General features: G+C 51.7%; 1 protein-coding gene across 1 annotated transcript; it reads left to right on the top strand.

Annotated features, from left to right (window-relative positions):
* Positions 1-6,612: 6,612 nt before the first annotated feature.
* Ltbr (lymphotoxin beta receptor) lies at positions 6,613-13,129 on the top strand. Its single transcript, XM_021636942.2, has 10 exons — positions 6,613-6,910; positions 7,036-7,132; positions 7,382-7,507; positions 7,585-7,737; positions 8,095-8,191; positions 8,358-8,437; positions 10,440-10,550; positions 10,816-10,841; positions 11,654-11,870; positions 12,233-13,129. The coding sequence occupies exons 1-10, from the start codon at positions 6,815-6,817 to the stop codon at positions 12,472-12,474; spliced, it is 1,245 nt and encodes a 414-aa protein (XP_021492617.1). The 5' UTR covers positions 6,613-6,814; the 3' UTR covers positions 12,475-13,129.
* Positions 13,130-14,160: the final 1,031 nt, after the last annotated feature.

The following is a 14,160-nucleotide window of genomic DNA, read 5'->3' as shown; positions in this document are numbered from 1 at the left end:
ACTCTCCTGTCAGGCAAGGTAGCCAGGGGGAAGAAACTTAAGTGGACTTCCAGAAACTAGGGTCTCATCTTATTGGGCTTCCTCAAGATCATCCCAGGTTTGCCTTACACCCAGGATCCTGGAGAAAACAGAGAATGGGCCCCTCCAAAACTGGGAGCCCCTGATGGCCCCTCAGTCTTTCTTATCTTTTCCCTCTGAACTCCTCACCCCACCTACCTGGCCCTGTCCAGGCCTGGGAGGGGCCCAGGTGAAGTAGGGGGCTGGGCCAGGTCCTAGGACATTCTGTTCTTTTTGACACCATTGGCTGATAGGCTAGGAATGTGTAATGTCCCCTGTTGTGGTCACAGGGTTGCAGGAATGTAGGCACCAGAGGTAATGTGTGCGTGGGGGCCAGGCAGAGCTCTGTGGGCACAAAGCAAGAGCCCGGGGACAGGCAGGGATGACAGATCCTGGAAGAGAACAAGAGCTGTGCCATGCTGGGATCTGGGTCAAGGGGAGTGAGCACATGGTCCTAGAAGTTACTTCATCCAGGCTGTGCTTTTCTCCAAAATCTCCCTCAACCTAAGCCAGCTAGAAGAGAGAGGTGCAAGCATCAAGTGGTGACCACACAGGTTTGGAAGCCTCAAAGGCTCAGACCCCAAGAAGGTGTGAGGAGCCACAGGAGAGCCGGTCCAAGCCCTACACAGCTTGCGGGGGATATCCTCACTGGAACTATGTAGAGGGCAGCCACAAACAGCCCAGGTGCTCACTGGCTCTTCCTATCACATACCTTCTCTCCAGCAGTAGCGGGCACAGGTGTTCTCCGTGCCCCAGCCCTACAGACACAAACCTAAGCAGCCATAGAGGCTCATGGAAAGAAATAGGCCTGCATAACAAGTAGCTGAAATATAGCGAGATAAGGATTCTGGAGGCAGAGATAAGAACCAGGGGCTGTGGGAACGTGGGGGAGGCAAGAGAAGGGATGCATTTCAAGTGACCCTGGAGCCTGACATTGCAGCTGAGTCTTGAAAAACAAGGCGTTTGCCAGACAAATGAGAGGGTCCCCTCCCAGCTCAAGGTAGTGCCTCATCTCATTCTTCAAACGAGAACCTGTCAATCAGGGGTCCACCTGCTAGCTAAGCTGTTTGACAGACACCTTGACACACATTCGTGAAACCTCCCATAAGAGGAGGGAGGCTGGCTCTTTATTTTTCAGTGGAAGAAACTGACCCTCCAAAACAACAAAGCAGTTTTCTGACTTCACAAAGCAACACAGCAGCAGTTATAAAGAGAATTCAAAAATCTTCTCCTCTGAGGTTGCCTCTTGTCATTTATCTTCTGAGACAGACCAGCCATAGACCCGCTGGGGAACCAGACCCCAGGACAGTCTCAGAAAGCCCATTGATTCACCAGTTCTCGAAGTGCTGTCTCCTTAGCTCTGTGTCTCTGAACTATTCCCACCTCTCCGTATCACCGGCCACCCCTAGAAACTCTATTCCCCCTTGAATCAAGTCCTTAAACGAGGGAGCGTCCTACAGGCAAGGTGCCGGCTTCCCCTGACTGTTTGATCTGTGAGGTTCTGAGAAGCTGGCCCCTCCCTGCTTCTTCTGTTTGCTAGCTGGACCTGAAACCCAAGTACTGGCTTAGGGCAGCATGACAAATAGTTTTCATCTCAAGGACTCTGTGAGAATGCCTGGCCCAAAGAGTGTGCTGACCGTGGCATGTCCTGACAGAGTACAAGAGAGTGGCTTGGCTTGCAGACCACAGTACTAGAGATCTGGAATGGGCCAGCGCAAGCCTGTTGTGGGAATAGACACCTGAGGCCTGCCCTTTGCTCAGAGCCCCATTTGAAATATTACACACACACATACATAAAACAACATGTATGCACACACACATACATGCAAACACTTATACATGCACACATACTTTTTCCCCCAAACCAGGGGATCCTTTTGTAGCCCAGGCTGGCCTGGAACTCACATTAGTGCTCCTGTCTCAGCTCTCCAAGTGCTGAGGCACACATTTTTGTCATAGTGTAGTTTCCCAGAAATGCAGAAGTTCATGAAACAATAAAAGCTTCCTGGTGTCCCATTTCTTTCCTTCCCTCCAGCCCAAAGGGACCCACTATGACTTGTTCACCAATCCATCTCTTTCTGGGTGTCTTTTCAACTTTCATGTTTTGTTGTGCGGTATGTTGAGACAGGGTTCCAATGTATAACTGACCTTAAACTTGCTTTATAAACTAGGCTGGATTTGAATTCATGATCCTCCTGTTTCACCTTCCAAAGCATTATAGTTACAGACAGTTACACCATGCCAGTTAACATATTTCCAAAAAGTTAAAAAAACAAACAAACAAACAAACAAACTCATAAGTGCGACCACATCATAGGTATTACTCTATGACTTCCATTTTTTATTTTTAAACTGTTTTGTCTTTGAAAAGGCCTTTTTAAGCTGGGTATAGTGCTATATCCTTTAATCCCAGTACTTGAGAAGCAGGTCTTCTTGAACTCAAGATCTCTCTGAGTTCAAGGCCAGCCTAGTCTACAACAGTGAGTGCTAGGACAGCCAAAGCTACATAGTGAGACCCTGTTTCAAGAACAAAACAAAAAGGAAGGAAGGACAGAAGGATGGAAGGACAAAACAAACAAGCAAACAAAAACACAAAACAACAACAACAACAAAACAAATGGACATTTTTACCTTTCTGGGCTTCAGGGCTATCATTTAAAGAATGAAGGAGCAAAAAGTGGGGGGTAAGGTCTAGCCCTCTGCTGAGTACATGGGGGAGCTAAGGCCTAAGAACAAGGTGTCAGAGCCACCCAGAAGTTGGGGTGAGTTGTTTCCCAAGTCTGAGGCTGCTTTCCTGACTTCCAGAATGGTAGAGTCTTGTGTAGCATGGCAGGAGCATGTTTTACCTTGCCTGAGAAAGACTCCCTTCCCAGGGCTTCCTGTGGCCTCTCCCAGAGCCCCAAGCCATCCCTTAAATAAGGGGCTGCCTTCGAAGCCCACCACCAGCCACCTACCATAATCTGTGCGGTGGCTCTAGGGAAAGAAATGAACTTGAGGGTCTGCGTTGGGGCGAGCATTAGGATGCACAGGTCTTCCTGCCTCTTCATTCCAGAGATGGCTGACTGGAAGGAAGCCCTTTCCCCCTCCACATTCCCAACGAAACCCATCCTCAACACCTCCTGATGTTTACTTTAGTGAACTGGCCCACATATGCACCTGTGTTTATGTGCACATGCCTACATGTATGTAGATCATATTATAAGTTCTCTGAGGACAAGCACCGGCTTACTTATCTTGGTAACTTTGGCGACTGGTGGCTACTATTTCTGTTTCGTTTTGTTTCTGAGACACTCGCTCTGTGGCTCAGGCTGCTCTCAAATTCCCAGTCCTACCTCATCCTCCAAGTGCTGAAGTTACAAACGTATACCACCATGCCCAACATACTGGCCACTACTTGTCTGGCCACTCTGCAGACAATAGAATTTCACATCTTGGCTGGGGTCCAAGGTTTGTCTTTGACAGAGAGGTGTGTGCATTGGGGAAACATCAAACATCTTGACGTCCTCAGAAAGCACATTGGTTTGTGGTCTGTTTTATCGAAATTTCCTTCACTTTTTCCTTTTCAGCCTTTAAGGTTTCTATGGTAAAAATGAGTCACCCACTTAAATGTACCCCTTTACTCTTAGATAAGCCTTAACTACAGGGCTGCCTACTATGGCAAATAGCATCTTTTTAATCTTCCTTTATGTAGTTTAAATCCAACGTGATGGACCAGAAAATTTCTCTCCGCCATCCTCAATTTAGCGACCTGGAAAGATGCTTAAAAGTTTCCCATTAGAGATGTGTCCCTTTGGTTAGTACAGGGCTTACCAATTCCGGCACTGCTGGCGTTCCCAGCCAGGCAATTCCTGTATGGCACGGCAGGTCACAACAACATCCCTGGCCTCTGCTCATTAGGTTACTGTGGCATTTCCAAGCTGTTGCAACCTAAAATGTCTTCAGTTTATTTCCAAAGGTCTTCTGGGGAGCAGGCCTACCAGGATCGAGAATAACTGGGCAAGGCTTTGATCCCACTGAAATTCCAAACACTCCAGAGAAGGCTGCCTCTCATCCGTTCTGTCTGTTCCCTGGTGTGCTGAGAGCACCAGCTGGTGAAGAGAAATATAAGGAAGAAACAGGAGGGTTTAGAGGGACCCACCAACAGCTATTCTCATTGGATTGCTCGTCGGCTGTGGGGAGAAGGGTGTTTCAGCGATCTCTGAAGGAGGCCTGGGAGAAGAGCCTTCACGCAATCTGGGAGTCTGTGGGGCACTCAGTCCCCATCTGGTATTGCCCAATGGACACAGTTAAACGTTTCTGGAAGCTGGTAAAAAGCACAAGAGTCAAAGACAATGCTGTGCTCACTAAGAATCTGAAGATCTCTCACCCCCGAGGCCCCACCCTCCAGAAGAAGGTTGGAGAGGCATCATAATAACCATTTTCTAGTGAGTTGCCTATCTACAGTCCCGATAGGCTGCCAGGAGGTCGCCTGAGTCTCCCTACCTCAGAAAGTGTCCACAGTCACATCCTTACTACATAAACATACAAATAAACAAGCGATAAAAAATTAAGTGTGAATCTACTAATCTGTATGTGAAGACTCATAAACCTTAAAATACACATACTGAGGGGCTGGAGAGATGGCTCAGAGGTAGGAGCACTGTCTACTCTTCCAGAGGTCCTGAGTTCCCAGCAACCACATGGCGGCTCACAACTATCTATAATGAGACCTGGTGCCCTCTTCTGGCACAAAGCCATACCTGCGGGCAGAACATTTATAAATCTTAAAAAAAAAAAAAAAAAAAAAAACACATACTGACAGATGGTTCTGGTGCACGCCTTCCCAGCACTTGGGAGGCAGAGCTCTGGCCAGGGCTACACAGAGAAACCCTGTCTCAGACAACAACAAAAGATACACATACTATATGAGGAAGAAAGACTGGCCACAAGTTAAAGCTAGGTAATGACAACATGGTGGATCAGAATACTCCTTTCTCTCTTTTTTGGACAGTACATGTGACCTTTCCCTAATAAAACATAAAAAGAAGAAATGGTGAAAACTATGTAAAGCTGCTGCCCAGCTGTTCCTTTATGTTCTGAAGAGATCTGGGTGAGTCCAGACCCTGGCCAACTCCTTGGGACCAGAAAGAAAAGAAACCAGAGCAGGTCTGCTATTCAGGTATCTCTACCCTTGTCAGGTGACCTTCGTCTTGGCCTATTGATGGGTAGGCAGTTTCTAGCACTGAAGCTGCTGGCCTACCGAGGCAGGACCCCTCAGTCTTTTCTAAGACGCACCCCTGCGCCAGCATCTCCAAGGAAGGCCTGTCTGGATATCCTATGCACCGAGGAAGGCCAGTTCTCGGGGGGGGGGGGGGGGGGGAGCTAGAGCAAGAGAAGACTTCCCCTCGTCTCAGAGGAGACTCCCCCGAGTCACAGGGAGGCGGGGCAGAGGCTGACATGGGCTGGAATCTGAAAATCAGATCTGGACTGCAGGTAGATTCTGCCAGAGTGGCTAAGCCGCGTGGACAGCCTTCATTTATTCCGTGAGTATGTATGTAACCATGTGGCATCAGCCAGAGCATGCTAAACTCTGCCAGCCCAGACATAATATCCAAACCAGGCCACAGGCCAGCCCACAGCCTAGTAGGGAGCGGACAAGCAGCACGAGGCAGTCGCTGAGGGCTCTGGGGGCTCCGAGGCTGCTTCCTGGAGGCGTGGGACGGGTGAGGGGGCCGGGAAGCAGCAACAGGTGGAAGGCGGAAAGAAGGGTGGCACACAACTACAAGCAGCTCTGGGCTATTAATGGCGGGCCACCAGGCTGAACAACCTTGGAGCCCCGCAGTCCTCTGGGTCCCTGGCATCCTGAGCAGGTTTTCTCCAGAAGATAAGGTGGCTGGGCTCTCAGGTCCCCCTGTTTACAGAGAGTAACAGGCTTATGGGCACACATGCTGGAACTGGGCTATCCAGCCCCAGCCCAGAGGTCCCCACTCATCGGGACCTGGGCTTCCACATTCCCTATTCTCCTTTCGAGAGAGGTTTCCAGACAACAGAAGATTCACTGTGTCCTGTGTGCCCACTAGTGCGTAGTGTGGGTGGGCCAGTGAGATGGAGGCCTGGTGGCTTATTACTGTGGTAACTTTTCTTTAAAAAGTCAGAGTGGGGCAGGCCCTCGGTCTCTGACAAGTCGGGTGACTGACCAGATGCTACAACTCCTAGGCACCTCTGGGTGTCTCAGCCGGGTGCACTGCCAATCCCTGCAGCCTCTGCATTGCAAATCTGGCACCCAGCCGTCCACTGCTCTGCTTCAACAGCATGTGTTCCCAGGTCAGCTTTGCCCTAGGTTCTTGGAGGTCAGGCCCTGGTTCTGCGCGCCAGGGGGTGGTCTTGATCCGCAGCCCCTTTGGGGGCCAGGCTTCCGAAGAAAGGTGGAGGCCGGGTTCCGGGCTCGCAGCTCTCACGTGCTTTCCCGGACACCCCCTCCCGCCCTGCGTCGAGGCGGCCAAGCCTGTTCCTCTTCCCCCCGTCGCGATTGCGACAGGCCGGTCTCTGCTCCCAGAGCTCCCTGCCCCCGCCCCCGGCCGGCTCTCTCCACTCCCACTTCCTGAGCCCGGCGCTGGAGCCCTGGAGGCCAGGCCCGGCCGCTCCCGGCCCCCGGGGGGCACGTCGGCCCAGCCGCCAGGCTTGGGAAGTCGTGGCCACCGCTGCTCAGGACGTCCGGGCTTCCCACCTTCCTCCCAGGCCTCCACCCGATCTGGTCAGCCGACCCCGAAAGGCCGCCATGCGCCTGCCTACGGCCTCCTCTCCCTGCGGCCTGGCCTGGGGGCCACTCCTGCTGGGACTCTGCGGGCTCCTGGTGACAACTCAGCCCCAGCCGGTGAGGGAGGGGCTGGGTGGGATGGGCCAAGTGGGAAAAGGGGCCTGGGCAGGCTTCTGTGTAGCCCTACTGTCCTCCAGAGCTGTCCCTGCCTCATTCTTCTCTGTCTCCGCCTCCCCTGGAAGGTGCCCCCATATCGCATTGAAAACCAAACATGCTGGGACCAGGACAAGGAATACTACGAACCCAGTCATCACATCTGCTGCTCTCGCTGCCCCCCAGGTGAGAACAGTCCTAGGAAGCCTAGGTGGTGGGTCAGAGTGACACGAACGCTGGGAAAACGGAAAGCACTAGCCATGGGCACACGAGTACTGAGATTTGAAGAGGTAGCTGCGGAGCCATGAAGGCAGGATGACAAAGAGGCCAAGGCCAGGCAGACTCCACGGCTTGCAGCAAGCAGCAGGGACAGGGATAGACAGGGATTAAAACTCCTCGTCTTCTGATAGCCCTCTTGCCTCGCTCGCCTCACAGGCAAGTTTGTCTCTGCTGTATGCAGCCCCAACGAAGACACAGCTTGCCAGACTTGCGCCCCAAATTACTACAATGAACACTGGAACCATCTCAGCATCTGCCAGGTGTGCCGCCCCTGTGACTCTGGTGAGTGGGGACGCACCTGGATGATGGGTAATGCCGGGGACCCCAGCTCCTCCCTGACTCTTCCCTCTCCCTACCAGTGCTGGGCTTTGAGGAGGTCGCCCCTTGCACCAGTGACCGGAAATCCGAGTGCCGCTGTAAGCCAGGGATGACCTGTGTGTTGTATTCGGCCAATGAGTGTGTTCACTGCGAATTTGTAAACTGCCCACCTGGCACGGAAGCTGAGGTTACAGGTCAGAGGTCACTGAAGGCAGCCAGTGGAAGGTGGCTGGGAGTCCAGGGCAAGGAGCACAGTGCTGTGTCGGTGGTGACTCCCCACCGGGGTCCTCTTTGGCATAAAATACCTATCGTTTTATGCAAAGGGCGCACAGGAGGGGGTCTGCAAGACTTGAATTGGGACAGGTGTGAGGAGCTCTGAAGGTGGATCCTGTCAGCCCTGGGGAAGCTTGGGCAAAATGGCAGGCTGCAAAGCCAGGCTTGGGGAAGGTAACAGCTCTAGTACAGATTGGTTGGCAAGGAGGAGGCGTGGAGGAAGCCCCCTGCTGGGCTCACACTTGTCCACTCACGATGACTGGCCTTTCTTTCGCCAGATGAACTTACGGATACTGGCATCAGCTGTGTCCCCTGCAAGCCAGGACATTTCCAGAACACCTCCTCCCTCAGAGCCCGCTGCCAACCCCATACCAGGTGAGAGTGCCCCTTCCCAAGCCCCTCCCCCACTCCAGGAAGTTCAAAGGTTGTCATCCCCTCCATCTTGACTCCATGTGTTCACCTGGCCATTCCCCCACTGTGTGTTCCCGGAGCTGGGCAACCAAGGGAGCAGGGAGAGCTCAGAGTCCTGTTTCCTCCACAGGTGTGAGGACCAGGGTCTGGTGGAAGTAGCTCCAGGCACCCACGACTCTGACACCATCTGTAAAAATCCACCACAGCCAGGTAGGATGCTGGGCTGAGGGACACGAGGCAGGATCTGGGCAAACGCCTCAATCTCCCTCATCCAGAAAACCCGGGAAACATGGGTCTTTCCTCCCAGGATTAGACAAGAAAGAAAGAAAGAAAGAAAGAAAGAAAGAAAGAAAGAAAGGAAGGAAGGAAGGAAGGAAGGAAGGAAGGAAGGAAGGAAGGAAGGAAGGAAGGAAGGAAGAAAGAAAGACCCCGAAAGAAATTGGAAGGGGCCAGCAGATAGGTCAGTGGTAGAGTGCTTGCCTAGGATGCACAAGACCCTGGGTTTGAATCCTAAGTGCCACCCAAAACCAAAAGCTAGCTGTGCTGGCATGCCATGTAATCCCCAGCACTTGGAAGGCAGAGGCAGGAGAATCAAGAATTTGAGCATAGCCTGGGCTACAGAGTGAGCCTTGGGGATTAGAACATCCCTGGACTATTTTCTTACACACTTTGAAAACTAAACACATTATGCCAGGAAGCACTCCTATGCTGTGACGAAATTCTGCCTGACTTCGTCGTTATTTTTGGACACATTTCCGTCACAGAGCTCGTTTGCTAGCTGAATACCTCACTGTTCAGTTACACACCTCTGTTGGAGACACGCTCCCCCCGTTTGACTCTTTCTAGGCTTTCTTGTTTCTTGGTTTCTGTCTTCTAGGAAACCCACTCATTTCCCAGCCTGGTGGCTGACTGTAGGTTGTTTCTGATGACTGTAGTGATTGCTAATTGGCAGGGTGGTGTAACCTTTTTGAATAACATGTGTAATCATAGCTTACACTATAGCTTGAGCACTAACTACTCTGAGCCCCCTCAGTGATCCCACTTAATTTGCTTAATGATTCTATAGAGTGGAATTATTCATCCTCACCGAAGGGAGGGGAAAACAGAGATGTTAAATGATTAGCCTGAGATAATGGGTGTGTGTGTATGTATGTAAATCCTGTTGTTAATGTCTATACCTAAGTCTTTCTTACCTATATATATATTTTTCGATAAAAGTAGAGTGATAGAGATGTTTTATGACTTGACATTTTTTGAGGGGGAGGAGCTGGCATCAGCTAAGTAGATGCTGAACCGCTGAGCTAATCTCCAGCCCCTTTTATACTAGCTTTTCAATTATCAGCGTATCATAAGTACTTTCCTAGGCCCTCTTAGAAAACTTCAGCTACTCATGAAATGTCACTGGCATTTCAGAGCCAGGATTTTATTGTTAGCCTGATTGTTTTATATATGGCAAACTGGTGCTTGAATAGGTGAATTGACTGAAAGACAGGGCCCTAGGCGTCCAGACTCTGGTCCAGTTTCTCTCCGTGCCTTGCATGGGCCACAGCTGTGTGTGAGTTAGTGAGGACAAGCCTGTGGAAATGAACTTCCATCTCTCTGCCCCTTTCCTTCTTGAGCCCTGTCATGAGCACGGGGATGAGCAGATTGCAACTCCTCTCCCTGAGGGCCATAGGCCAGGCTCAGAAATGATGTCACAGGCACAGAGGGGCAGTCTCAGGCTGTGGAAATGAACTTCCATCTCTCTGCCCCTTTCCTTCTTGAGCCCTGTCATGAGCACGGGGATGAGCAGATTGCAACTCCTCTCCCTGAGGGCCATAGGCCAAGCTCAGAAATGATGTCACAGGCACAGAGGGGCAGTCTCAGGCCCGGTGGCCCCTCTGTAGGACAGCCAGGTCACAGAAACGGGGCTCTCCCATTAAGACCCAACACCACGTCCCCTCCCCATTGCCTTCCACCTGCTTCTGGCCTTGAAAACCAGATGCCCAAGCATCTCTCACCCGCTGACTGCAAGAGGTTTACACACCACCACTCAGGACAGGGTCTCTTGTGTGGTCCAAAGATCTTTTCCAAGGCTGGCATCAGCCCCTTGTCCACAGCCCAAGGGAAATGGCTCTAAGAGAGGGAAAGGTCTGTCTGACTTCTGGGAGAAGCTTCCCCTCCCCTCCCCCACTTCTTTTGGTGTCATCACTTTTGTCTGCTGTTCTGGCAGGAACAATGCTGCTGCTGGCCGTCCTGCTGCCGCTGGTCTTCTTTCTGCTCTTCACCACTATCCTGGCCTGCACCTGGAAGAGGCTCCCCTCATCTCTCTGCAGAAAGCTGGGTAGGAAGGAGCCCCTACCCCAACCCCACATGGAGGTGGTGGTGGCGAAGGGGAGGGGTATTCACGGGCACACCCTCATGCACAAGATTCTCAGGGTGCTGGACACCATTCTCTTCCAAACCCTCATTCTGACGCTAGGGATAAGGGTGACAAATATCATTGTCCTCTGGGACACTAGGGCTGGCAGCCGCACATGGTGGTTTGGGGTAGAAGTTGGGAGGTTGGGAACGGGAGGCCTCTCAACCCATTTTGTTTTTCATTTCAGGGACTCTGCTCAAGAAGCATCCGGAGGTAAGGGAGGAAGGCAGCAAGGAGGGGCGGGGCCCTGAGGTCAGGGAAGGCGAACTTTAGCCTCCACTCATTGCTCTGGTTGTTTGCTAAGTGCCATGTTCCAGCTGCCATCCTAGGCAGACACACAGCAGGAGAAAGTACCTCCCATCCTGGAGTTTGCACACGAGTGGAACAAGAGTGCAGTGCAAAGGCCAGGGATGTTGGGGCATTTAGCTGGCATATACGGGGCCTCGGCTTCATTGCCAGTGCCACAGGAGGGAAAAAGAAAAATTTGTCCAGGGTGTTGTCTCAGTCCGGTAGTTGAAGCACTTGGGAGGCTGAGGCAGAAGATTCACCATGAGTTTGTGGCCAGCCTGGGGCTAGTTAGTGAAATTCAGGGCAGCCTGGGCTAGAATAAGAACCTGCCTCAAAGAAGACCAAAGCAACAGCATGACAATAATTATGCATACATATGTGTATGTGTGTGTATGTGAGATTATATGTATTGGGTAGCAACCATAATAAAAGTGAGGTGGGCAGTAAGTGACAGCACAGGATCCGTCATGTCCCTTTAGACAGAGTGGACAGGGAAGCCTCTTTGATACACTGAACATTTGAGCCGTGAGTTGAAGAAATGAGGAAGCTAACCAGGGAACCCTTGAAGAAAGTGACCTAGGAAGTGGAGAAGCATCAAGCACTAAGGCCCTGAGGCAAGAAGCATGGCGACGAGCATGGATACATGTCTTCTGGAGTTGCCAGAGAACATGGAGTAGGGCATGGAAACTAAGGTTCCTTTGACGGTGGATGGTTCTCTCTCTGTACCTCTTCTACAGGGAGAAGAATCTACCCCCTGCCCCCCTCCAAGAGCCAACCCACATTTTCCTGACCCTGACCTGGCAGAGCCTCTTCTGTCTGGAGACTTGTCCCCGGCCCCTGGTGGACCCCCAGTGACCCCAGCCTTGGAGGAAGTGGGGCTACAACAGCAGAGCCCCCTGGCCCAGGCCAGGGAGCTGGAGGCTGAGCCTGGGGAACATGGCCAGGTGGCCCACGGTGAGCTGGATAGGTGGTAGGGAGAAGGGAGTGTAGGGAGGGAGGGACAGTGGTCTGGCGGGGAGAAGGAATAAGGCCCAGGTGAAAGAAAAAGATCCAGAGTCAAGACGAAGGGAAGAGCCTGAATGAAGCAGAAGCATGTGTTCAGAACTTATGAAAGCTATAGCAAAGCTGGGTCTAGGCGCACACCAATAGTCCCAGCCCTGGAAATGGGAGCATCAGGATTTCAGAGCCATCCTCCACTGCACAGCCTGGGCTATGTGAGACCCTGACTCAAAGGACTAGAAGATGGGAGGTGGCACTGGGAGGAAAGGGGATGAGAATCCTGGAAGCATCCCTTCATTCAGCTTTCTCTCCCACAGGTGCAAATGGCATTCATGTGACAGGAGGCTCTGTGACTGTCACTGGCAATATCTATATATACAATGGGCCAGTGCTGGGGGGCACACGGGGCCCTGGAGACCCTCCAGCTGCCCCTGAGCCTCCATACCCCACTCCTGAAGAGGGAGCTCCTGGCCCCTCTGAGCTCTCTACACCTTACCAGGAGGATGGCAAAGCTTGGCATCTGGCTGAGACAGAGACACTAGGATGCCATGCCCTCTGATGGGGCCAAGGAACTTATTTGCCACCCGTGCCTGATGGCATCTGGGAAAGGCAAGGAGGAGAGGGGGTCCAGCACCTTCTTCTGAGGCTGCTCTACACCAGGACTTACAGGATCTGGGTAGGCTCTGGGAAGCAGAGCCCTAAGGGACTTAGCCTCAGACACCTCTTCAGAGCAGAACCGGACACTAGCAGGGCAGTGCCCGCCCAGGACTCCTACTGCTGCCCGAGCAAGCCTGAGACCTTGTTGCAGACCCACCAGCTTCCAAGGCTTCACCCATTCAGGCTCCAGCATGGGCAAGGCTTGTGACCTCACTATGCCTCTCTGCATTCTGAACATGGCAAAGCAGGGAGCTGGTCACAGGGCTACTTGCAAGGATATCACAGGGACCTTGCAAGGCTTCGTGGTGCTCATCCCCAAACTTCAGAGGCCTTGAGGGCTCACAGCATATGGACCAATATAGACCCTGGGTAAAGATGAAGTCACATGAAGGAGCATCTCTCCCTTGCTCCTGGGGGAGAGGGTAGTGAGACAGTGGGAATCGGGGTTTGGGTATCATTACCAGGTATTGGGGAGAGTTTGGGAACAGGAGAAAAATGGTTAAGTGTATTTATAAACTGTAACCACATGCAAATAAAAACAAGATTGAGATCCTTTATTTTCTTGGGTTTTATATGGAAACACTAGACCATTGGGACAAAACCAAAGGCAAAATTGAAAGCACAAAAATATATATATATATAATCCTTCAAAGGCACTTCTGGGAGGATCCCCAGGTTTGGTTCAGTGTTTGGGTTAAGCAGAATGGCCGAGTGCTTGCAGGGAAGCATTCTACATGCACAATATGGACTGGCCCATCCTTCTCAACACCCACGAGGTGGACACTCTCTTGACAAATGAGAAACCAGGTGCAGATAAAGGAAGTCATTTCTTCAAGCCTGTGAGCCCAGCATACATGTGTCTTCTGCCACAGGCCTTAAGTCTCAGGGCACACCCACACATCCCGATGCCCTGCCCACTGGAAAGCAGGGCTTGTGAAAGGAATAGTGGACACTCAATACCTACCGTATGAGAGGCCAAGTGCAGTGCTATTGGTGAACAGAAATCTGGGCTGGCCACGTCCTTCTCGTTCAGAAGGGGCAGTCATGATTGTGTGCATGATTTCATCTTTATCGAAAACAAAACAAAAACCTCCTTAAAATGTCTCTTGCTCCCTAGTCAGACGGTGGGGGAACACACCTTTAAAGCCAGCATTCAGGAGGCAGAGGCAGGCGGATCTACACCCTGGTCTGTAGATCAAGTTCCAGGATAGCTAGAGCTATACAGTGAAACCCTGTCTTGGGAAAAAAGAAAAAAAAAAAAAAAAAAAGTCCCCTGCCACCCACCCACTTATCCACCACTGTCCAGTGGAGGCAACCAGAGCTTGAAGGATGGCTCGGGGCTGACTGTTCCTTCCGTAAAAGGCAACTACTGCAGATCCAAGAGTTAGGCGCTCAGTAGCTGGCCTTCGTCAAGACGGTATGGCAGGAAAACACATACCCCAGGAGTCTGCTGGGCCAGCTAAGTGGACGGGTTATTTAAGGTTGACTATGAAAAGGAGATCCAACTTCCTTCTGCACAAAGTGAGTAATGGCGGGCGGCACCTCCACAGACATAAATCTTTCCTTCTCCTTTGTCATGTTAGAGCCA

This window comes from Meriones unguiculatus, chromosome 5, assembly GCF_030254825.1.
Source record: "Meriones unguiculatus strain TT.TT164.6M chromosome 5, Bangor_MerUng_6.1, whole genome shotgun sequence".
Lineage (NCBI taxonomy): Eukaryota > Metazoa > Chordata > Mammalia > Rodentia > Muridae > Meriones > Meriones unguiculatus.
The sequence above is the reverse complement of the archived record's forward strand: the minus strand, read 5'-3'. Positions and strand labels throughout refer to the sequence as shown.